Source organism: Cervus elaphus, chromosome 21, assembly GCF_910594005.1.
Source record: "Cervus elaphus chromosome 21, mCerEla1.1, whole genome shotgun sequence".
Classification (NCBI taxonomy): domain Eukaryota; kingdom Metazoa; phylum Chordata; class Mammalia; order Artiodactyla; family Cervidae; genus Cervus; species Cervus elaphus.
The window spans coordinates 64,276,275-64,302,353 of NC_057835.1; the positions used below are offsets into that span (position 1 = coordinate 64,276,275).

At 41.9% G+C, this 26,079-nt stretch overlaps 1 protein-coding gene and 2 non-coding genes across 6 annotated transcripts in view; all 3 read right to left on the minus strand.

The window, feature by feature from the left end:
* The window catches only part of GRHL2 (grainyhead like transcription factor 2), a 166,445-nt gene extending 153,810 nt beyond the window's left edge, over window positions 1-12,635 (minus strand). For 2 of the 4 annotated variants that reach the window (XM_043879826.1, XM_043879825.1), the window contains exon 1: window positions 12,000-12,413. In XM_043879826.1, coding sequence (XP_043735761.1) covers window positions 12,000-12,019 — 20 coding nt within the window. In that variant the 5' untranslated portion in view covers window positions 12,020-12,413. The other 2 variants (XM_043879827.1, XM_043879828.1) reach the window with 2 other exon arrangements.
* A 4,731-nt stretch (window positions 12,636-17,366) lies between these two features.
* Window positions 17,367-17,515, minus strand: LOC122679712. The gene has a single exon (XR_006336502.1). It is a non-coding gene; the product is annotated as a small nucleolar RNA SNORA79 (small nucleolar RNA).
* Window positions 17,516-24,789: 7,274 nt separating this feature from the next.
* LOC122679688 lies at window positions 24,790-24,896 on the minus strand. The gene has a single exon (XR_006336485.1). It is a non-coding gene; the product is annotated as a U6 spliceosomal RNA (small nuclear RNA).
* Window positions 24,897-26,079: the final 1,183 nt, after the last annotated feature.

Here is a 26,079-nt window from a genome sequence, read left to right on the forward strand (position 1 = left end):
ACTGAAGATAAACACAGGATAAAAAGTGGCCTTTCCTTATCTCCCCCTCACAAGACCTACAAGGATGTGCACCTTTAGACTTCCAACGTCCAAAGAAGATAATGATTTTTGAAAATGTAAGGTACAGTATTTAAGTCCTGATGAATTTCTGCGATATGAGAAGAAAAGCATGGGCAAGGGGAAGCCAGGTTGGGGTGGAAGAGAAAGGAACAACTGCATATTTCACTGTGGAATCCACAACCAAGAAGTATATATTTTAGAGTTCCTGTGTCATAAACCGTGTTGATTCCCACCAGCGAACGTTGCTTAGGTTTTGTTCACGAAGGCAAAGTTTCTTATTTTTTTTAAATCTCGCCCTCTCCAACCCCCACCGCCGCTTTTTTCCTGACATATTTTTGGCAACTTGAGTGATTCTGTGAGGCCACTTTCTGCCTCAAGTTCACCTCCTGTACTTTTTGTTCCCTGCTGTGGATGCTCCTTGGATATGTTAAGTAAATAACTTCACATTCGCGACAAAACCACCCTGAAAGACGCCTGCAGGAAATCCAGTGATGCAATCTCTCCACAGCTTAACTAACAGACTCCAGCTCGCAGTCTGGCATGATCTATGAACCAGCTTGTAGAAGCAGGTAGATGAGTCACAGGCTCGGCCCTCCAGGGTAAGTTGCTGTTTAAAAAAAAAATTTAATAAAAACTCAACCGTGCCTACATCTACCTTTTGTTTTCAAAGGAAGTCATATTCCGGGTTCTCCTTATTCCTGCAAAAGATTAAATACAACTGGACCCACCACCGAGTCGCTCCCAAGAACAGGCACTCAGGTAAGGTCTGAGAAGGCCTGGGAGGCAGCCCCGCCCACAGAGAATTTTCTCCAAGGGAAACTGCGCAGGCGCGCAGGACAGAGTAGATGAGAACGTTTCTCTTCTGCTTAGTCACCCTCGACCCCCCCAGCTCCAAGTTACACAGAGGTTGTAAACTCCCACACCTATTTGTGTTGTTTTGAAAAATAGTTGGACTTGATAATTGGGCCAACCCAAAGAGACAGGGTTGTTGAGACCAACCCGTGTCCCGGTGAGTGAGGCATAGTGCAAAAGACACAGTGTTGTACCCGCAGTGATGAGTGGAGTGGCACGCTTGGATAGGAGGGAGGGACCTGGAACAACTAAGCAAGCTGACTCTCTCTCCCCTTTTATTTAGGGTATGTGTGTGCTATTTTTGCACGTCTCCATGGCCACATGACTATTCTTTAGAAAGAACCTTTAAATGGTTCTCTTTAATTACAAAAACAGTACAAGCTCACTTCTGCAAACTAGAAAAATACAGAGAAGCGCAAATAAGACACGAAAGTGTCTGTAATTTCTCCATGCAGAGAGCAAACCACTGTTAACCTATTGTGGTTTTATTACTATACTTTTTTGTTTTCTATGCCTGTAAACATTCTAACATAATACACCATGACATTTTTTCCTGTTATTAAATATTTTTCCATAATATGATTTATAATGCTTGCAGAGTTCCCCATCATCTCACTGAACAGTGATTTACCAGAGGATTTAAACCAATCCTCTGTAGCTGGACACTTAGTGCTTTCCTGATTTTTCAGGAAAATATTTCTTTTAAATATTTCTACAATTAATATCCTTGATTATTTCTTTAAAATAAAGCCCTAAAACTGGAATTGAGATGTCAAAAGGTAGGCCCATTTCAACCACTTTAACCAAACTGTCTTCTAGAAAGTTTGTAATAATTTATAATCCTCCTAGAAATGTATTTTACTCAAACCCAATTTTGTTAATCTTGGCCCATTTGACAGGGAAACCTCGAGCTTCCCTGTTCTATCATCTGTATTTCTTTTGGATTATTAATAAACTAAATATTATTCCATCTGCTTATTAACTACTTGTAGCTTTTGTGAACTGTCTACTCATGGTTATGGACCATATTTCCATTGCAACATGTGTCCTTTTGAAAAATGTTTTCGAAACTATGTATAAGATAGACATAGTTTTAAAACTAGCCACCAAGATGCCAAAGCAGCTAAAAACCGTGGTCTGTACAAGAAGCATAAATGTATTTACAGGGCCTTGTAACCTATCAGAAGTCCTCCACCCTGAGAACCTTCCAGGGGCTATGGTCCATTTTGTCTTGGTACCAATACTGGCCACAGAGAAAATGAACTTCAGAGACTTTTAAATCTTATAACACAATAGGATACCAGAAAAGGAGATTTTATTCCTGACCTAAATGAATAGTCACTTGTGTGCCCTGGAGCAAAATAATATATTGTCTTATAATCGAGGAGAAACTGCAGGTGCTATTCTTGTCCTTATATTATTTAATACCTTTTCTGAACTCTTATTAAACCACTTGTTTGGCAATCCGGTTGACAATGGGTTTCCCTGAATTATGTCTTATTAAGAGGAGGAGGAATCAGGAAGCTGGGGGGAGGGAGAAGGGGGAGGAGGAGTGAAGGAGGAGGAGGATGGGGAGGAGAGGAAAGGGCAGGAAGAGCAAAGAGGAGAACCCTTTGTCCTTTTTGCTGCTGTTTGCCATTTACTAAATTTTATTCAGTGTCCCGTGCATTCCAACATTGCCTCTCACTCCGCGAGCCTGTGCAGAATAAACCACTTCCTGGGCGCTCTCTGGCAAGAGAGTTCTCTGAGAAACTACCAGCGCTTTTTATCTAATTTTCTTGTATCTTTATCTACCAGCCCAGGGAGGCTGTTCAGGGGTCCACTCGGTAAACCATTGATCTCATAGCCTAGATGCCCTTCTGAATTCCGCATGGCCCTCTGAATGTCTCCTGCCTGCCAGAAGTCTGTTTGTCATCTTAAACCACCTTTTATTTTGCTAAAATAAAATGATTGAGTGGGGGAGGGCATGGGAGCAGAAGCAGGTCCCACCGTGCTGAGTCCTCTTTTGGTAACGTCATCTTTCTGTGAGCTGCCAGCAGCCCAGACCCCTCTGGAAGGGAGAAAATGAAACTCGCAGAATGTTGGAGTAAGTGATTATCCTCAGAGATCATTTAGTTCAACTTCATTTTACAGGTGAAAAATAATGAAAGAAGAACCCTCTGATCTTATGTTAATTATCTTACTGGCAATACAGGAAAGAGGCTAAAGCTACCTTTGTTCCTTGCTTCTTTGAAAAGTTAGATCCAAGAAGTACAGAAAGCAGTTATTTTCTGAGGCTCACTGAACTGAGAACCAAAACCAATGATTTCGGGTGAGCGTGGGAAGGAAAGTGTTCTAACTGAAACGCTGTCTGAATCTTAACCAGGTATTTCATACAGTCATGTTCATATTTTAAGAAGCAAATAGGCAATGCCTCCCCTGTTCTCAATCTCCCTACCCATAAAAAGCAGTGTATTCTTTAATTTATCAAAACCTCAGATTTTCAATTCATACAACGCTGGTGTGCAACATACAAGAAAGAATTAAGGCACTTTTTTTTTTTTTTTAATTTTTTTATTAGTTGGAGGCTAATTACTTCACAACATTTCAGTGGGTTTTGTCATACATTGATATGAATCAGCCATAGATTTACACTTATTCCCCATCCCGATCCCCCCTCCCACCTCCCTCTCCACCCGATTAGCTCCAAATCCTACACTTGGGTACTCATAGACCTGGAAGGTCTGGAAGGTTCATCCTAGAAAGTCTGGAAAGTTCACCTGTAAGATCTGGAAGGTTCATCCTAGATCTCAGATTCAAGGCGTCAAGTAAGAATCAGTTGCCCAGGAAGACAAACAGCACTTGGTCATCTCCTAGACCCCAGCTCTGCAGGCTGAGCCAGGCAACTCTTCTCTACTGAGAAAAGCCTGCAGCTCAATAGCGGCTAAAACACAGTTTCTTTCTGCTCCTTTTTTCTTCCTCTCTTTTCTCCATTCTTCTCCCCTTCACTTCAACCTTTCCCCCTTTTCTAAAATCTCGATCTAAACTCAGGAGTCTTAAAAAAAGAGACTCTGGGGGAGGAGGGTTGTTATACAGATAGTTTCAGCATCGGGAAGAAAGGCGGGCACCAAAATAAAAAGAAGCAACAGGCAAATCTAGCTTTCCTTTTCTGCTCCAGAGGGTGTCTGCATTCACACTTGTAAAGGAAGCATTTCCTTGGGAGTGAATGTGAAGTCAGATCACTTTAAAAGTGCACCCCACAAAGTTCACTGCCCTGTTCATTACAAAGTAAAATAAGGGCTCTTCATCGCCACAGGCAGCGATGGCTTTCTGCTGAATGCCCATTTCAAATACATGGTCAATCTCCATAACCCCGACTGACTGTCAAAATGTACATCAAAATCCGCTGAAATGCACCAGCTCTTTTAGTGCCTTCCATAGCACTCAAAAAATGTTTGTTTGATGGGTATTTTATGTAACAAATCAAAATACACTGTTTTTTAAAATAATATTACTTTAATTCTGCCACTCCCCAGAACACATCAAGCTAAAACACTTAATTCTCTTCCCAGTATAAACGGGGGTGGGACGTGGGGGTAAATTCCTAAGGTGGTACTTTCTGTTTCTATCCAACCTGCCCCTTTATAGTCCAGTCCTTTTTACCATAGACCATTAAAAGACATGGCACAAAATGTAATTTTCTGGTGATGGATGGATATAGGATGGGTGGATGGACAGATAAATAAATAAAATGGAACTAAGGACTGCTTTAGTGGATGAAAATACACAGGGCATGTGGAGGGTAGAATGAATCTGAATTTTGGAGGCCTAAATTTGAAGACTTGTGAAGCTGTCTGAGGGACTCCCAGGTATATGTTGTTGTTACTAAGCAACCCACTCATCCTCGTGGCCCGAAGCAGAAATTCCTATTCAGCCTGTTGCTGCTCGCTAAGGAATTTTTCCTGGACACGTTTGCCAAACCAATCACTACCCTGTTTCAGCTTAGACCTAATGTTTTTATAATTGAGCAGGAATCCTTGAATACCTTTTGAAAAGGAAGAGTGTACACACCCCAAAGTGAATGGCAGGGCTCATGAGTGAGGACTCTAGGACAAGGCTTGCCTTAAACTAAGAAGAAGTTAAAAGGAAACATTTCCCAAGGTTAAACTCAGTTGACTTGAACTAGGTAGGGTGGCATCATCTACAGCCATCATCTTAACTCTTGGCTCAGGTAACAAGGATGGTCTGCCGATGCTTACAAGGCTAAAAGAACACAGCAAAGTTCACTGACTAAATTAGCAACATCTAAAATCAGATTCATATTTATCTCTCTGCCCAGAAGATATGCATGTGTCAATTCCTATCAAGTAATATGGGAGGGAAAAAAAAATCAGGAAAGTGGCATCAGGAGACAGACCAAGAAGGGAAGGGAGGGAGGGAAGGAGGGGAAAATGGGGGAAAAAATATTGTGTCAGACTAAGGATGAAATAAGAGAGGGAAAATACCATTTAACCAAACTGTTTATTTTTTAACCTGAAATGTATGCCTAGTTGTATCAAAGTCACAAAGAGGAACCAAAGCATTTGTTTGAGTTACCTAAGACTTTTTAACAACTAGTTTTAATAACCTAACATCAAAATAATAATCTTGTTTAAAGTATCTGTAGATTTTAAACAAATACTTCGTGGGGTTCTTTGATCGTGTTTTTGCATAAATGTTTCTATGTATGTTTGACTTACTTGACTATATGTTTAAATTCTCTTTTTCACTTTGCAGAATATAGTACAAATTGCTAGATACAGCTCTTCAGCACTGCTCTAGCACTGACTTTTAATCCTCCTTTAAATCAGATGGCACCGGGTGCATTTGAGTGACCTAGTCTCTGCAGTCAGTTTAAAATAGGATCTAATTACAGATCAACAGAGGGCCTAGTGCCATCTTATCAAGGTAATACTTAGAGCTACCATCTTAAAGCAGCCTACTTAAATACTTAAAGCAGCCCTAGAAATGAAACGGCAACCACCATCCCATTAAATATTTCACCAAGGACCAACATCAGATCATACAGATCAGAATTTGTTATCTTTGATTTTGTGCTATAAAATAGAACCTAATTTTAATGAAATAACTGTGCCCAGAAAAATGAACACCAATTTTGTGCTCTAATGTGAAATTATGGAAGGATGAGGTTGGCCCTCTAACGCCAACTCAGTTCCCTAGTGAATGGGATCCAGCCTAAAATCTGAGCTTGACCTTTTAGCTCTGGGTCTGGCAGAAGCCCCCTGTGGTGACATCACTCCAAATCAGGTGTTTAGCAGATCTGGAAATTTATGACCTGTCCAAAGGATCCCATTCTTCCAGAAGGGACAGTTCAGCAAAACAATGAAAGTAAATGACATTGAGAGAAGGCCTAAGAACTCTTAGCGAAGAACTCTTAGAAAAGAGAAAGTAAGAGAAGTCGCTCAGTCATGTCCAGCTGTGGCCTACACAGGCTCCTCCGTCCATGGGATTTTCCAGGCAAGAATACTGGAGTGGGTTGCCATTTCCTTCTCCGAAAAACTCTTAAACCTAAGTTAAAAATGTCAGAAGCTAATCATTTAGAAGCAGTAATACTGAAGGTAAAACAAAGCCCACAGACTTCATTTCACATAAACGAATATACACCTGAAAAGTTGCTTATGAATTGAATTTATTAAAGTATTCACTTAAAGCATGAGTTTGCTAAATAATCCATTGTAGATGCCCTGGCCCCTCTCCCCACAGCTCTGAGGTGGGGCACATGGAATGTAGTTTTACCAAGTGCCTCAGGTGATATTTTTGTAATCAGATGAGTTTGCAGTGATTTAAAGAATTCCTACTGACATTCCTATTACTAAGCACATACATGATTATCTTCAACCTTTTTTCCCCAATCAATCTAGACTTTCGTATTATTGTCTAGCAGTTTCTTATTTTTCAGGTAGGTTAATTTTGCCTGTATATTGGTTTATTTCACTGAAGATGCAAAACTAAGGAAAGCACAGTTTGCAGTGTCTCAAGTTAGAACACAGTGGACCAGTCTGTTTTCTGACAGATACAGGTTTGCAGAAATTGAATGAGGGCAAGAGAAAGGGCAAGCCTTATTTTGCTGGAGATTAATTTAGGATTGGGACTTCTCTATAGCGCAGATGGTAAAGAATCTGCCTGCAGTGCAGGAGACCAGGGTTCAATTCTTGGCTCAGGAAGATTCCTGGAGAAGGAAATGGCAATCCACTCCAGTACTCTTGCCTGGAGAATCCCATGGACAGAGGAGCCTGGCGGGCTACAGTCCATGGGGTCACAAGGAGTTGGACACAAATAAATGACTAACACACACACACACAATTTAGGATTGAGACAGCCAGGAAGGGTGGCAGCTTAAAATAAGAGGTTTAGACAGGAGTGTCAGAGCAATACCTTGCATGTCCCTCTCCTTCAGTTCTAATTCCCCAGGGTCATCCAGAATGTGTACATTTGTTTCATCCCTAAATTAAGACATGTGCAAGATTTAATCCATTGCAGGGAAGATTAACACTGGACTCTAGCCATTAAACTAGTGATGTCTGAGGAAAGAAACAAGACTGACACTATTGGCTAATTCTTTATTTACTACCCTCTTGACTGCCAAGACCATTTATAAGTATAGTATTGTCTGGTTTTGAGTGTACAAGTGTCTGGACTATTAAGTAGAGAGCTGATTATGTTAGTTTACTTAATGGGACCACTGTCTGTCTACATCTCTGATTCACCCACACTGGGCTCCTTTCTGATCCTAGAATATGCTAAGCATTCTCCCACTTCAGGGCCTTTGCACTTGCTCTCCCATCTGCCTATAACATTCTTATCCCAAGAATCTTCAGTGCTTGAGCCCTCACTTCAGTTGTCTGCTCAAAAGTCATCTCATCAGAAAGGCCATCCCTGACCATCTTATATAACATAATTCCCATTATTTGTAATCCCTTTAGCCTGCTTTGCTTTCCTTTGTAGCATTTATCATCATCTAACTTGTTATGCATTTACTTCTTTATAGATTTCCTCTGTTTCCTGACACTACAATGGTAGCACCATGATGGCAGGGAGTTTGTTCTATTTGCTAATGAATCTTAATGCCAGGATCAATGGCATTGTTCAGGATATAGTGGCACTCAAGATATATTTGTTGAATAAATGAATGGGTATTTTTAGTGCTTTGAGGAAGACATGGTTAACTGGTGTTTGTGATCTTAAAAGATATTTTTGGGAATTCCCTGGCAATCCAGTCGTTAGGACTCTGCATTGTCATGGCCCTTGCCCAGGTTCTATCCCTAGTCAGGGAACTAAGATCCTGCAAGCCTTGTGGCATGGTAAAAAAAAAAAAGTATATAGCCAAATAGAAACATATACATTTATAAAACCAAGGAGTAAAAAGATTAATTAAAATGTTTCACCCCATTAATTGAAAGATTACCCACATAAGGCATCTATAAATTTGTTTATTTTTCTTTCTAGAATTATGACTGGACTCCCTAGATAAAATGCACCAAATGACTAAAGGTAATTGCCCTAAGGCTAAAGTGGGGTGGGTAGGGAGAAGGGGGACTTATATAATATCTGTTCAAGTCTCATCTTCTGCTGTATTGTGTAAGTCCCTTGAGGACATAGCCCACATTATATATCTTTTTATTCTCCTATATACCTATCTGAATGTGTTGCAAATGGTAAGTAATCAGAAAACACATAAAGGTAATGAAAAACACCTGTGGGTTTCAAATAAATCATATATATTATGAATATTTTGGCAGTAATGTAAGAGTTTCTAAATCCGTCACTGTGCTGCTAGAACATACATGCTTGTTGACAAAGACCATAAATCTTCATAAAATGTTAGAAAGGGGGAGTAGAAAAATTTTAAATATGTACAAAGACAAACTGTCCTAAAAATACTTTGTTTTAAATAGCGATAGCATCAACATTGCAGAACATAAAAAGCAGATCGTTTCCATCTGAAAAGTTCACAGCTATAAAAAAGATGATGCTACTTCAGTCCAGACTTGCTAACTGGAATTATCTTCATGTGCTATCCAAAAGCTTACCTACACTTTGATGGGTTTATAGAAAAGAAAAGAAAAAAAAAAATCCTGTGTGTATTCTTTTAGGTTAGTTCCAGAAAATACAGACAGGCCTCCTACACAGATTTACAGTGAAGCTGATAAAGTTCAAGCTTCAGGATCCCGGTTTGTTCTGGCAGGAAGCTCCAGAAAACAGGCTCATTGGTGTGGGTATTTTTTTGTGTTTGTTTGTTTTTTTCTTTTGAGACCTCACCCCTACTCTAACTAACACACACAATTGCATAAGCTTCAAGCTCATAAAAACCTGGACCCATCCTGACAGCCCTCCATTAGAATATTAACATTAAGAAAACTAGGCTAGAATCTGCAAAAACGATCCAAAAATCACTTTTTAATGTCAAGCATTTCTCCATAGTCCCAGCAAAGAGAGGCAAATGGGGTTCAACAGTCTCTTTGGGGTATTGTTAGTATTTCTTTTCCCTGGAAACAAAATGAAGTCTTGGAAACCATGACTAGATAAAAGTTACTTTCACTAAATGTAAGTATACATAACCCCAGATAGTTTTAGCTATAGAAATTTGGTAATGTATCACACTGAACTAGATTGCTAGTGTTCTGAACTTATCATCTTTCTTTAAATTTATTTTTAATTGATGCATAATTCACAGTCAATATGGTATTAGTTTCAAGCACACAACATAGTGATTTGATGTCTATATACTGCACGCTCAGTGGCTAAGTTGTGTCTTTGCTACTCCATGGACTGTAGCCCATCAGGCTCCTCTGTCCATAGAATTTTACAGGCAAGAAAATTGGAGGGAGTTACCATTTCCTCCTTCAGAGGATCTTCCGTACCTAGGGATTGAACCCATGTCTCCTGAGTCTCCTGCATTGGCACCCTGACTCTTTACCACTGAGCCACCTGGGAAGCCTGTGGACTAATACATTACAAAATTATCCACACAATAAATGTAGTTACTGTCCATCACCAAGGTTAACAGAACATTATTGACTATATTAGAACTTATCTTCAGTACTAAATAAATTATCTTTATTGGTGCTAAGTACAACCAGTTAAAATATAAGCCCATCTGATTTCACCCTAAATTCATGAGTATCACAATTCATGAGTATGAGTATTCATTGTATCACAAAACGAAGGGGTGCGACCAACGTTATATGGTTTAATTAAGGAATTACAGTAAGTCTTATCCAATATTGACTAGATTTGCGACCATTTTTGACAAGAAGATGAAAACAAAACAAAACAAAACAACCCTACTGCTATCTCGGCTTTTGGTTACTGAAGCTTTCAAACTCGAAGTAGTGAGTTCTTAAAGGTTAAAGAGAATTTAGGGGGAGGAAACAAGGATACACTCAATCACTTCCCCAGTCCTACCCTTCTCCCGCCCTCTTCTCGTCGTTTGCAACTAGGTCCATCCCTCCGGTGTATATAGTCGCAGCAGCTCATTTTTCACTAGTGAGTAAAGTGGTACTAATACCTAGTTGGTTGTTTTTTTTTTTTAATATGCTAGCCTGTGATGTTAACTACGCCTACCCTGCTGCTGCTAAGTCGCTTCAGTCGTGTCCTACGCCTACCCTACCCGGGGCTTAACTTTCGTGACTGTCCCTTCCATTCCTGGATCGGTCCGAGAGGCATTCGCGCTCCCCCCTCAAGGTCCCTCAATCCGAGAAGGTCCAGGGCCACCTGGCCAGGAGAAGCGCCCTGAGGAAGTTCTCCTTGGAGTGGCCACACCGCCGAGATAAAGCGACCGGGCAAGGCGGGAAGGTGGCCCCTACGCACTCCAATAGGACGCAGCCCGTTCCCAGCCCGGGACGCGCCCGACAGGAGGGGGAAGGGAGTGTCGCCACCGAATCCCAGGAAAGGCCGCGGGACCCACCTCCGGCTCCCCCTCGCTCCCGCCCTCGGCCCCACCTCCCCCAGCCTGCACAAAGCCGGCCCGGAGGCGGGGGCCAGGCCTGCTGGGAGGCCGCCCGGACGAGACTGGACCCGGGCCCGGCGCCCCGCGGCTCCGGCCGCCGTGCCCCGGCGCGTCTCGAGTTCCCGTCCCGGACGGGGCGGACGCGCCCCCCCCCACCCCCGGCTGGCCTTAGGAGACGCGGGAAGCCGGGCTCCCCTCCTTTTCAGGCGACAGTCCCCCGGGGAGGCCAGGCGCACCCGCGCCGTCCCGCTAGCCACGCCCGAGGTGGCGGCCTCCAGCGCGCGGCGCCCGGGCCGTCGGGGCGGCGGAGGCCGGCCGGGCGGAGGGGTGACTCCATAAGTCGCACGCGCCCCTTCGCGCCCAACCGTGTCACAAACCCTGGCGTCAAATCGATCCCCCTCATTTCCGAAAGGCCCCCGTCCTCCCGCACCTGCGTAAGGTGGCCAAACAATGCGGGGGTGTGCAGGAGGCGCGGGGAGGCCCGGAAACGGGGGTGGGTTCGGCGCCGGTGGCCCCCGAGGCCCCGGCCGGCCGGCGCCTGGCCTCCCGTCGGGGGCGCACACACGCACACCGTCCGGCCCGGTGCGGGAAGATGGCCGTTTCTGCTTTCAGGATAAAGGCTCTTTGTTGCGCTCACACAAAAGCCGCCAAGACCCGCTTTTCCAGCAGGCCCTTTGGGCAAATGGAAGGAACGCAGCTGAATTTTCCAAATGGCCCTCGGAGCCCGAAGCGGTGGGAGCAACTAAAAGAGAGGGGGAATAAGAGGCCTCCCGCCCTCTTCTATCGAAACCTCTGCCAATATCCAAGGATTCGTCCTGGGAGACCGGGGCTGAGATCTTTCATAAAGGGAGGAAGGAAAGAGGAAAACCTACTTTTACTATCAAGGCCCAAAGGGGATATTAAACATTCACATTCTTGCAGGGTTTCTCCCCTTAACCAGGGTAGAAACATAATCTGGAAAAGTCTGGATACATCAAAAAGAAAAAGAAAGGGGAAAAAAAAATACCAACAATAGCAACTTAAAAAAAAAAAAATAACAAACCAGTTGCCATCAGCCCAAAGTGGTAGTAGCAGCAGCCGGCGCGTGTGATCCACTTACTTGTCCGACTCTTGTGACATGTTTGATCCAATGAACTCGCTCCCCTTTTCCTGGAGCCTCAGCCTCTGGTGAAACTGGACTTTCAAGTCTGTGCAGGTGAAGGTGTGTGAGAGCGCCCGAGATGGCAGAACAAGAGCTACAGGTAATTCTGCTTTTCCGTCCCCCCTCACCACTCTCGCTCGCTCGCCCGCTCGCGCCCTCACCTAGCCGGAAAGGTGGGATAAGGGGGGGGCCCCCTCACATGGGGCCCGAGCTCGGAGGCGGCCGGGCGGCGCGGAGTCCCTCCCGGATCGTGGCAATGGGCAGCCACACAGCAGAAAGTGGCGGACTTGGGCGGCCACAGGTAACTTTCTCGCAAGGAGCTGAATTCTTTCACTAAAGGGTACGAGCCCGAGGGACGAGCTGCGCGGTGATTGGCTGCGGAGCTCCCTCAGGTGAGCTGCCATTGGCAGAGGCGCGCTCAGGTAAGGCCCTTCTCCAAGTGCAGGTAACTCACTCCGAAGTTTACCTGAGTGGAGCGGCGGCACGCTTGCAGCCCAGCGGCGGGCCATGGGAGCTGAGGGTCGGTGCTTGGAGCAGACTTCGTGCTCCGTTTCCCTTCTTCCCGGAGGCCGGCCTGGGGTGAGGGGTTGGGGGACCTTGAAGGAGAGAAGTTAACCAGGAAAAAAAAAAAAAAAACCCAACACCTGCAACCACTAGGGATTGTGGGTCGAACGGAAGGACTAAGGAGAGCTGAACTCGGTGTCCCAAGCCAACCGGAATCAAATGCGCAGCACAACCACGAGGCTTTTAATACCCACATTAAGAGGACACTGTTGGACAGTGTCAGAAGAGTACGGGACTCAAGTTTACGTTGTGCTCCGAGGGGGCGAAAAGCACGAAGATCGCCAAGTCTGTTACGTAATTGCATTTTTAACATTCTTATCCACAACAAACAACATGTCATGTCCCAATGTGCAAAAGATACGGTAGACGGCTAGACTTATAAATAGATAAGCAGACACGACTTAGCTACTGAACAGCAGCAGCATCCTTTCTTGACCTCGGCGGATAGGGAGTGGCTGGTTTTGATGGGATGAAGAAATTTGGTTGAGCAGACACTCAAATGGCTCAGGAGCACCTCTTCCATCTCAATTCTGCAGCCCAGGATTGCAGAGCTGCAAACCACTGAATCCCTTCCATAAACCTTTTGTCATTTGACGTTTCCAGGCAGGCTTCAACATTTACATTGTAATTCAATAGAAGCAGCAACTACAAAGGTGCTTTATCCTTCCAGCTTAATATGGTTGCTACGGAAACAATTCAGGATGAAACTGACTTTTTGCAGTTTTGTTGCCCCTGGTTGAGAGCAGCGAATTTGCAAACCTGTAATTTATAACAATGAGTACTTGTGTAAATTCTGACAGTAATCTAGCCCATGCATATTAATTGTAGAAATAGAGAGGGCATGGAAATTTTATCATAATTTATTTCGAGTTAATACTACGTTGGCAGAGATGAAATAACTTCCGTTTTAATCTGTATGGATCATATATTTCCTGCACATGACATTGTGAGGCAAGGTTTGGCTGCTCCATGTTTCATTCTCAACAAATGAATTTCAGGATTTTTTTCTTTTTAAATACAGTATAAGCACGCACACTGTCGTTTGTAAGATAATACAATACTTTAAGGTAATGCAATACCTACTTTCATGTACCTTCTTAACCTCCTGTCTAGAGGCTACCAAATTCCACTTTTAGCAGTCCATTCTGTCATTACCTCCCTATTTCTAATAATTTACGCAGGCATAGCAAGTAGTCAAGTAAGTGTAAGTGTTAGTTGCTTAATCATGCCCGACTCTTTGCAACCCCATGGACTGCAGCCCACCAGGCTCCTCTATCCATGAGATTTTCCAGGCAAGGATACTGGGGTGGGTTGCCATTTCCTTCTCCTGGGGATCTTCCCAACCCAGGGATCAAACCCAGGTCTCCTGCACTGCAGGCAGATTCTTTACCCACTGAGCTACAAGGGAAGTCCAGTGACTGTGCAAATACTAGTGACAACAGAACCAACTACTGTACTATGCTTGTTTTCTTATTTTTTTTAAAAAAAGCTTTTATCTATTTACTTAGTTTGTGATGTTTCCCATCTGATATTTTTTTTCTACAAGTCTATCAAATGACTGTCACATTTATTTTTCAAATGATCAATCAATCCTACCCCCCACACCCCCAAATATCCTTCCAAAAGTCCACTACGTTTCTGTTCCAGTGGAGATGAGCTCCTCTCTGGACCTGCTACTCAGTTGTCATCTTGGGACAATCCTTGATCTCTAGAGTAAGAGCCCCATTTCTCTGTCCTGTGACTTTTTGCTTGGTTTGCTGCTTCATTTTTCCCATGGCATACGTTCCAGTAGTAGCCCAAGAATGGGTTCAGAAGGTAAAACTTATTCAACTTTCTTTTTTTTTTCCAACTCTTTCTTTTGAAAGAGTTTGACCAAGTGTCAAATTCTAAGTTGAAGTTTTTCATTCATAAGTTCATAAAAACTTCTCTTTTATCTTCTAGCAGCCAATGTTGCAATTTAGAATTCTGATGCCATCCTGAGTCCCATTCCTTTGTGACCTAGAATTTTTCTTCCTAAAAACTCATAGAATAATCTCTCTATCTCTGATATTCTGAGATTTCATAATTATGTTACCTAATATTCTGAAATTTCAGTATGTTGGAAGCTTTCATCAAATGTTTGCAAACCTTTGACTGTCGCTTCATACTTAAGAATGAGATCTTAAAACCCCTCTGGAAACTACACATAGGGGTGGGAGGAAGGGTTATTGCTCACTGATGGGCTTGCTGTGTGGTGATCGTGTTCATCTTTTCTTAGGAAGATTCCCCAAATATCAGAAACTAGATGTCCTTTTTTCTGGGCTCTTCAGCATCTCAAGAGAAAAATCTGCCATCCCTTGGCTGAGGGCACATTCTCCTGGCTGCTGATATTCTCAGAACAGGTCAGAAGAGATCCAGAGCAGTCACTACTCAGTATGCAGTTTCTTTCTTTCCTATAGGTGCTTTAGTCCTGCCCTTCTTTCTGCCGGATGCACAAGCCTCTCCTGTATTTCCTGAAGTGAAGTGAAGTGAAGTCGCTCAGTCGTGGCCGACTCTTTGCAACCCCATAGACTGTAGCCTACCAAGATTCAGTCCATGGGATTTTCCAGGCAAGAATACTGGAGTGGGTTGCCATTTCCTTCTCCAGGGGATCTTCCTGACCCAGGGATGGAACCCGGGGCTCCCGCATTGCAGGCAGACGCTTTACCATCTGAGCTACCAGGGAAGCCCCTGTCATTGTAATCACCTGGCTGCAGGAAGTGGGACAGGGGACCTGAGGATCTAACAAGTCCAAATATCCACATTCACTCAGCTCTCAGCCTCTCACCTCTCTCTCACTTCTGATATCCTGTGACCTCTCCTCAGCATCTCTCTCATGATCTCTGGCATCTCCAAGACATGGTCCAATCTGGTGTTTTATAGAATAATCTCTTGGGCTGTTTCTATACTTACCTCTAGGATGTCATTAGGGTAGCTTCTGATGTTCTGTTAAGCCAGTTTCCGCTCTTCCATTCATCCCCATCTTCCAGAATTGTGCTGAGATATATCTTATGCAGATGACTCCAGCCCCATCCTCTTTGTCCCTGTGAATTTATCCTCTTACTTTCCTTTACTGTCCTTTTCAGGAGACAATGAACCTAAACAAGTAGGGGTCAATCTGCCATCTTTAATCTGAAGCCATTTCCAAAACCATCCAAAAACTTTTACCCAACTGTCCCAAATTTGTTTGTGCAAACAAAACTAGGGTTTATGAGCAAACCTTGCCTTTTTTTGGTCAATGGTGCCCAAGATTCCCTTCTTTCTCACCAATATCTAATAACTCAGCCTTGACTGCCTTGCTTAGTATGCCCTGTTTGACTACCTACTGCTATATTGTTTGGCTAGATTCATGAAAGAGAAGGTCCTCGTGAACAATTTAAAATCATCAACCATGAAGTTTACTCTGTTACCGAATTGAAGTTTTTTTTTTAATTTTTATTTATTTTAAACTTTTTATTTTGTATTAATATTGGGGTATAGACAGTTAATAATGTTGTGATAGTTTTAGGTGAACAGTGAAGGGACTCAGCCATATGTATACTATTTATTTATTTACTTATTTTTGACTGTGCTGGGTCTTCATTGCTGCACGGGATTTTCTCTAGTTGCAGGGGTTGGGCTGGGGGCTACCTACTCTTCGTTGCAGTGTTCAGACTTCTCACTGCAGTGGCTTCTCTTGTTGAGGAACACAGGCTCTAGGGCACACGGGCTTCAGTAATTCCCATGTGCGGGCTCAGTAGCTGCGGCTCCTGGGCTCTGGAGTACAGGCTCAAGTTGTGGTGCTTGAGCTTAGTTGCTTCAAGGCATGTGGAATCTTCGAGACCAGGGACCAAACCCGTGTCTCCTGCATTGGCAGGCAGATTCTTTGCAGTGAGCCACCAGGGAAGCCCCAGGTTACCCAACTGTTTTGATTCTGTTGGCAAAATAGTTCTAAGTGACTAGAAACCTTGCCACACCCAACATGAGAATGTACTTCTCTCTCTTTCTCAAACATCTTTCTCCATAAACTCTTAAGTGCAGCAGTTGTTCCCAATGTGTGGTCCCAGGACAGACCATCAACATCAGATTACCTGGGAGCTTGTGAGAAATGCAAATTCGCCAACTCACCCCAGGCCTCAAGAAACTCATCTGTGTGTCTAGCAAGTCCTCCAGGTGATTCTGATGTAGGTTAGAGTTTGAAACGCATCAGTACTGAATGCTGATGGGAGGAAGTAGCCCCTCACTAGCCATTGAAAACCATCATTGTAAATTATGCTGTATGAGTTTTCCAGCAACTTGCAGCAACCATGGGGTAGGCAGTCGATTTTGCCTGTCTGGATTATTTTATTCCTAATCTAATGACTGTTTATATAATGGTTGACTATTATTCTCAATTGGAGCAGTTAGTGCATTTTTTAAAACAGCCTGTGATCTGCTACATTATTTGTCACACCTTTAGGAATTTCAGCACAGGTTAGTGTTTGATGTCTTTTTATGTGGCAGCAACAAAGCAAATTCTCATGTAAAAAGCTAGTGATAAGAAAAAGCTAGTGTTTTTAAACTAAATTATTTCATTTATGAGATTAAAGTTTTAGTTAAATTTCTAGGGGAGAAAAACCTCTATTATCATTTTAATGTTTACTTCTATTATCATTTTAATGGTGATTTTTAGCATCTATTATAATGGCCAATGCCATTTTCATAAATTAAAACTTTAGTATCTGATACCAAATTGTCACTTTATTATGTCTTTTTTTTCCCCTCAGTTGTTTTGACTCTGCAAAAATCAGTAGGTGCTACCCCATAACCAACTCATCCCTATAGTGCCCTGAGTGAAGACAAGTCAGTTTAGATATATGATGTATTAAAATCCCACTACCTAAGGCTCCAGGCAGTGAGAAGAACAGCCATCAAATGTTCAATCTCTTATAATGAGATGTGGGGAGAAGAATGCTGCTTCTGTGGCATCTGGGCAGAAATACCAAGTTTGTTTATAAATCGTTTGTATATACATATGTATAATTTATATATATATATTAATATATGTATTATATTTATCTATTTGGCTGCATCAGGTCTTAGTTGCAGCACATGGACTTAGTTGCCCCGCAGTATGTAGGATCTTAGTTCCCAGACCAGGGATCGAACCTGTGTCCCCTGCATGGAAGGTGGTTTTTAATCACTGGACCACCAGAGAAGATCCTAGAAATACCAAGTTTCTAGGAACCCATCAATTGAATCTGCTTGCTACTTTTCACCCAATGCATGTCATATACAGAGCCACTAAAGCACATTGAATCTACTATGGTAGGTGACTGGTGGTATCTCTTAGGTTGCTTCACACTGTAAAAATACTGGTTTTTTTGTTTGGCTTTTATCCCCAAGAAGTAACCTTGTAAAGAATGAAATGTACCTGGGTGTCTGTATTTGAAATCGACATAGAAATATATAACTTAACCAACTAAGCCTTAAATGGTACTTTTCTTACTGTTAGGGGCCACTTTTATTTTTCATAGTTGTATGGATATGTATATTTGCATTGACACTTACTGTTTCCATGAATGCTCTGGAACTAGCAGTGTGGACTTCAGTTAGTAGTCTGAAGTAGCACATCTCCTTCAGGGTAATGAAGGTTTCTGTTTCTTAGACTTTCATCAGTAACTCTTCAACAGAAAGCGTGATCCTATTAAAACATACTTCATTGAATACATATCTTTATCTCTACTTCTTCCTGAAGTCCCACTGATGGAAGAATAAGAGAGGAGATGAGATGGTTCAAGATAACAACAAAATTTGGAAGGTGGAAAAAATGCTGAAAGTGACTGAAGGAGTAGAAACTGATTTAGCTGAACTGAGAAAGATGAACCAGAGCATCTGTAGACAGGATCAAGAAAGTTTAGGCTGTAGAACCTCATAAAGACATAGAAAATCAAATTTCTAATTGTCATTAAAAGTGGGAGCAAGTGGAAGGACTGAAACCAGAGGAATAGATTAACATTTTAAATTCAAAGCTGTTAGGCCCTCTAGGTCCCATTGCCCCCCTACCCCACCCCCATTATAATCTAGCTTCTACCTGTATTAATTTGCTTGTCATTCAGTCGCTAAGTCGTGTGCGACCCCATGGACTATAGTATGCCAGGCTCCCCTGTCCTTCACCATCTCCCGGAGTTTGCTCAAACTCATGTCCATTGAATCGGTGATGCCATCCAACCAGCTCATCCTCTGTCGTCACCCCCATCATCGTTGTGTCCTCAGTCTTTCCCAGCATCAGGGTCTTTCCCAGTGAGTGAGCCCTTAGCATCAGGTGGCCAAAGTATTAGAGCTTCAACTTCAGCATCAGTCCTTCCAGTGAATATTCAGGGTTGATTTCTTTTAGGATTGATTGGCTTGATCTTGCAGTTCAAGGGATTCTCAAGCATCTTTTCCAGCACCATAATTTGAAAGCATCAATTTTTTGGCACTCAGCCTTCTTTACAGTCCCAACTCTCACATCTGTACCTGACTACTAGAAAAACCATAGCTTTGATTATATGGACCTTTGTTGGCAAAGCTAGGGCTACCGTAAAAAATACCACACATCATGTGGATTAAACAAGAGAAATATATTTTCTCACGGTTCTGGAGGCTAGAAGTCCAAGGTTAATGTTTCAGCAGGGTTGGTTTCATTCTGAAGCCTCTCTGCTTGACTTACAGGTGGCCATCACTGGCTCTGTCCTCACAGAGCCTGTTCACTGTGAACGTGCACATGTCCTAATCGTCTCTTCTTATAAGGACAGTGGTGATGTTGAATTAGGGCCCACGCATATGACCCCATTTTACCTTAATTGCCTTTTTAGAAGCTCTGTCTCCAAATACAGTCACATTCAGAAGTAAGGCCACAGCTCGGAGTTATTGAAGGTTTAGTTCCAGAGCACCTCAGTAAAGTGAATATTGCAATAATTCAAGTCACATGAATTCTTTGGTTTCCCAGTACATACAAAAGCTCTGTTTACACTATATTGTAATCTATTAATTGTGCAATGGCATTATGTCTAAGAAAACAATATGCATACTTTTAAGTGAAAAATACTTCATTGAAGTCATCCCCTGCTCAACAGCATAGGACTAAATAATGGGTTGCCTTTTCTTTTCTTATTTTTTCTTCCAACATATCTATCCTTTTCCCAGATCAAGACATACTCCAGAAAAAATAGTTTTTATGTTGAAATAAGACGTTTTGTACCTTTTATTTTCATGTAGGATACCACAATTTATTGCTTAAAAAAATACTTTATTGTTAAAATGCTAGCCATCATCTGAGCCTTCATTAAGTATTCTTTTTGTTGGTGGAGAGTCTAGCCTAGGTATTGATGGCTGCTGACTGATCAGAGTGGTGGTTGCTGAACAGTGGCTGTGACGACTTAAAATAAGACAACAGTGAAGTTTGCTGCATCAACTGACTTCCTTTCACAAAGAAATTGCTTGGTAGCATGCAGTACTGTTTAATAGCAAGAACTTCCTTTAAAACTGGAGTCAGTCCTCTCAAGTCCTGCTATTGCTTTACCAGCTAAGTTTTTGTCATATTTTAAATCCTTGTCATCTCAACAGTCTTCATAGCATCTTCACCAGGAGTAGATTCCACCTCAAGAAATCACTTTCTTTGCTCAACTGTAAGAAGCAACTCGGCATTCATGAAAGTTTTATCATGAGATTGTAGCAACTCAGTCACATCTTCAGGCTCTACTTCTGTTTCTGATTCTCTTGCTATTTCCACCACATCTGCAGTTATTTCCTTCACTGAAATCTTTTTGCTTTGTTTTGTTTTTGATTAGAGGATAATTGCTTTACAATGTTGTGTTGGTTTCTGCCATATAACAACGTGAATCAGCTAAAAGTATACATATATCCCCTCCCTCTTGAGCCGCCCTCCCACCCATCCCCATCCCACCCCTCTAGGTTGTCACAGAGCACCAGGTTGAGCTCCCTGTGTTTTATGGCAGCTTCCCACTGGCTCTCTGTTTTACATGTGGGAATGTATATGTTTCAATGCTATTGTCTCAATTCGTCCCACCCGCTCCTTCCCCCACTGTGTACACACGTCTGTTCTCTATGTCTGCATCTCCATTACTGCCCTCCACATAGGTTCATCAGTACCATTTTTCTAGATTCCATACATATGCATTAATCTGTGATATTTGTTTTTCTGACTTCACTCTGTAACAGGCTCTAGGTTCATCCATCTCAATTCAACTGGCTGAAATTTATTCCTTTTTATGGCTGAGTAACTTTGTATTATATATATGTACCACAACTTCTTTATCCATTCATCTGTCAATGAACATCTAAGTTACTTCAATGCACTAGCCATGCTACAATGAATGTTGGGGTACATGTGTGTTTTTGAATAATGGTTCTTCTCAGGGTATATGCTCAGTAGTAGGAGTTCTGGGTCATATGGTAGTTTTATTCCTTGTTTTTGAAGGATTCTCCATACTGTTCTTCATAGTGGCTGCATCAATTTACATTCTCACCAACAGTGTTAGAGGGTTCCATTTTCTCCACATCCTTTCCAGGATTTATTGTTTGTAGATTTTTTGATAATGGCCATTCTGACCATGTGAGGTGATACCTCATGTAGTTTTGACTTGACTATATTTGCCTTTCTCTAATAATGAGTGATGTTGAGCATCTGTATGTAGTTTTGACTTGACTATATTTGCATTTCCCTAATAATGAGTGATGTTGAGCATCTGTATGTCTTCTTTAGAGAAATGTCTGTTTAGGTTTTCTGCCCATTTTTTCATTGGGGATGTTTGTTTTTCTGATATTGAGCTGCGTGAGCCACTTGTATATTTTGGAGATTAATCCTTTGTCAGTTGCTTCATTTGCAATTATTTTCTTCCATTCTGAGGGTTGTCTTTTCATTTTGTTTATAGTTTCCTTTGCTGTGCAGAAGCTTTTAAGGTTATTTAAGTCCCATTTGTTTAGTTTTGTTTTTATTTCCATTACTCTAGGAGGTGGGTCAAAGAGGATCTTGCTGTGATTTATGTCAAAGAGTCTTCTCTGAAATCTTGAACGCCTCAAAGTCATTCATGAGGGTTGGAACCCACCTTTACCCAACTCCTGTTTTGTTTTGTTTTGTTTTATTAATTAATTTTGTTTTTTGACTGCACTGGGTCTTTGTTGCTGCTCACAGGCTTTTGTCCAGTTGTGGTGGGCAGGGCGTAGTCTTCCCTGTGGTGTGCAGACTTTTCATGGTGGCTTCTCTTATTGCGGAGCACAGCCTCTAGGTGTGTGGGCTTCTGTAGTCATGGCACACAGGGTTAGTTGCTTCATAGCATGTGGAATCTTCCCTGACCAATGATCAAACCTATGTCCCTCCCCTGCATTGGCAGGCGGATTCTTAACCACTGGGTCATCAGAGAAGCCCTTCCTAACTCCTGTTAATATTGATATTTTGAACTTTTTTCCATGAGTCACCTCATCTTAATGTTCTTAATGACTGTTTTTAATGGCATCTAGAAGGACAAATCCTTTCCTGAAGGTTTTTCATTTACTTTGTCCAGATTCATCAGAAGAATCATTGTCTATGGCAGCTTTAGTCTTACACAGTGTATTTCTTAATTAGCAAGACTTGAAGGTTGAAATGACTCCTTGATCCATGGGCTGCAAAATGGATATTGTATTAGGAGGCATGAAACATTCATCTCCTGTACACCTCCGTCAGAGCTCTTAGGTAATCAGGTGCATTTTCAGTGAGCATCAGTATGTTGAAATTAATCTCTTTTTTTCTGAGCAGTAGGTCTCAACAGTGGCTTAGAACATTCGATTAGCCATGTTGTAAACACATATGCAATCATACAGGCTCTTTGTTCCATTTATTGAGCACAATCAAAGTAGATTTAGGATCGTTCTTAAGGGCCTGAGGATTTTCAGAGTGGTTGATGAGCATTGACTTCAACGTCAAGTCACCAGCTGTGACTTTTAACCTCTTTTATGAGAGTTTGCCTGTCCTTTGAAGCTTTGAAGCCAGTTGTAGACTTCTCTCTAGCTGTGAAAGTTCTAGATGGCATCTTCTTCCCATAGAAGGGTTTTTCATCTACATTGAAAGTTTGATGTTTAGTGTGGCCATCTTGGTTAATTATCTTCGCTAGATGATCTGTATAACTTGCTGTAGATTCTGCATCAGCACTTGTTGCTTTATCTTGCCCTTTAATGTAACAGAGACAGCTTCTTTCCTTAAAGCTCACACACCAGCTCTGCTGGCTTCACACTTTTCTTCTGCAGCTTCCCCACCTCCATCAGCCTTCACAGAGTTGAAGAGAATTAGAGCCTTGCTCTGGATGCGTCTTTGGCTTAAGACAGTGTGGTGGCTGGTTTGATCTATCTAGACCACTGAAACTTGCTTCATATCAGCAATAAGTTTTTCACTTTCTTATCATTTCTGTGTTCACTGCAGTAGCACTTTTAATTTCCTTCAGGAACTTTTTTTTTTTTTTGCATTTACAACTTAGCTAATTATTTGGCACAAGAGGCCTAGCTTTTGGCTTGACTCAGCATTCTATACACCTTTCTCACTGAACTTAATAATTTTCAGTTTTAATTTAAAATGAGACACATGTGATTTGTCCTTTCATTTGGACACTTAGAGGGCACTGTAGGATTATTAACTGGCCTGATAACAATATTGTTGTGTCTCAGGGAATAGGGGGGCCTGAGAGAGATGGGGGAATGGCCTGTCAATGGAGAAATTAGCACACACACAACATTTATTAATTAAGTTGGCCATCTTATATGGGCACAGTTCATGGTGCCACCAAAACAATTACAATAATAGCATTGAAGCTCACTTATTGGGCTTCCCTGATGATTCAGTGGTAAAGAATCCACTTTCCAATGCAGGAAGCATGGATTCAGTCCTGATCTGGGAAGATCCCACATGCCACAGAGCAATCAAGCCCAAGCACCCAACTATTGAACCTGTGCTCCAGAGCCCAGGAACTGCAGCTACTGAGCCACATACCACAGCTACTGAAGCCCAGGTGCCTGGAGCCCGTGCTTTGCAATAAGAGAAGCCACTGCCGTGAGAAGCCCATGCACCGCAAGGAAGAGTAGCCCTGGCTTGCTGCAACTAGAGAAAAGCCCACACAGCACCGAAGACCCAGCACAGTCAAAAATAAATAAATAAATAAAATTTTTAAAAGAGAACATCACATATCACTGTAACAAATATAATAATGATTTAAAAGTTTGAAATATTGCAAAAATTGTGAAAATGTGACACAGAGACGCAAAGTGGCCAAATGCCATTGGAAAGATAGTGCTAACAGACTTGCTTGATGCAGGCTTGCCACAAACCTTCAGTTTGTTTAAAAAAGCAAAAAACAATGCACACAAAGCACCATAAAGTGAAATGCAATGAAATGGAGTATGCCATTGCTAAGGGTTAGGATCTCAACCTGTGAATTTAGGTGGGGGGCACAATTCAGCCCATAATACCATCCCTCCTCCATTCTGGCAGGAGACAGCAGTGTATTCTAGACAAACTGAACCAGGAAGGCTGCAGACTTGGGTATATCGAGGGACTCATCAGGAGTGAGGCACTGGACCTATAACAAGGAGAGTCTGTGAAGGCCATATGCTAATCAGTGAGATACCATCTCCTAGCTTCCTCCACCCAGCCCAGTGAGCCAGGAACCAAGCTTATCCCACCAGCAGCCACGCCTCTCCTCAAAGTAGGAGATCAGAAGATCTTTCTTTGGATTAACTGTAAGGTCTTAGAGAAAAGATCTGCAGATACTGATGTGGGTGTTTCCCAATCAGGAAGAGAGAGAGAGTGGGGGAAGAGAGAAGAAAGAAAAGAGAGGGAGAAAGGAAGGAAGGAAGAAATGAAAAAAAGAAAGAAAGAAAAAAGTGGGCTATTCTCTAATACATCTCCTTTCAGCAAAGGCCATCAGTCAACAAGTCCTACCTTCATACAGAGAGTTTCTAAGGCGCTCTTTCTGCCACACTCTTAAATATAGATAAGAGGTTAGGGGTCAGACATTTGAGAAAAGCCTCCAAAATGCAGACTTGACCAAAATGTAACTAAAAGAGTGATTTTAAGGAAAACAGGTGGTACAAAGATGGAATAAAGATTGTATAATTAAAATATGAGAAAACATTGCATCCATGAAATAAGAACAGCATACTACTTATTTTTTTTTAATTTTTTATGGAATGCTTCATGAATTTGCTTGTCATCCTTGCACACTTGCCATGCTCATCTTCTCTATATTGTTCCAATTTTAGTATATGTGCTGCCGAAGTGAGCACCAGCATACTATTTAAAAGCAATGAAACAACCATCAGGGAGTCAAAAATGGCTCATAGACATTAAAATATCAATGTGAAAGCCTAAAAAGAGCCTTCCATGGTATATTTGAAGATAGAATCTAGGAAATCTCCCAGGAAGTAGAACAAAAAAAAAAAAAAAAACAAAATAGAGAGTAAACAAGAAAAAAAATTAGCAATTGTAAGATCAGGCAGATAGATCTAACACATGACTAAGAGGTATTTCAGAAAAAGAGAATGGAAAAATGTTGGGAAGAAAATTATCAGAGAAAAGATAAAATATGATTTTTAAACAGCTCAAGTATTTTAAGTCTTCTAATTGGTATGACCCACACAGTGGTCAGCACAGTGGGTTCTAAATGATGTAAATTGAAGCAATTATCATAAAATGTCTGGGCTGATCTTTCTAGCCCAAAGAAATGAAATGAAAATAAAATGAAGCAAGCGAAGAGGAGACTGCTCAGACACAAAGGATCAAGAATAAGAAAAAAAGAAAGGGGAAGAAATGGAAGTCCCTGGTGGTCTAGTGGTTAGGATTTGGGGCTTTCACAGCCTGCCATGATCCTAGTTGGTGAACTAGATCCCACAAGCTGTGGGGCGTGGCCAAAAAAAAAAGAAGAATCAGAATATGTTAGCTCATTCAACAATACTGCCAGCTTCAAGATATTAGGGGGGACAAAAACCTTTAAATGCTTAATTATATACCTCCACAAGTTATCAGTGAAGTATGAAAGTAGAATAAAATTCAATTCCAGAAGCTCAAGTTCTAAAACCTTGTATCCTTTCTCAAAAAGATACTAGACAATGCGCTCTATTAAAACATGGGAGAACAGAAAGAACCAAGAAAGAAATAGTCTTAAGATTCAGAAAAGAGGGGAGGTAACAGAGGAGAAAGTTAGAGGGATGGCAGAGAATGATAATGGCTTAGCAGGCTTAGAGAGCAACTAAATTCTCTCATCCAACAGAGGTCTTGGGGTCGGGGGTGAAGGGTTGAACCCAACAGTTAAGTTTAACATTATGGAAAATTATATTGAGATGCTGTTTAAAGGTATGAAAAGTATTAGGAATAGGTACAGAGAAAACTAAACAAATATTTAGCATTCAGTAACTGGGGGAAAATTATACAAGACTGGAAATATAATCAAATTAATCTTACTACATACTT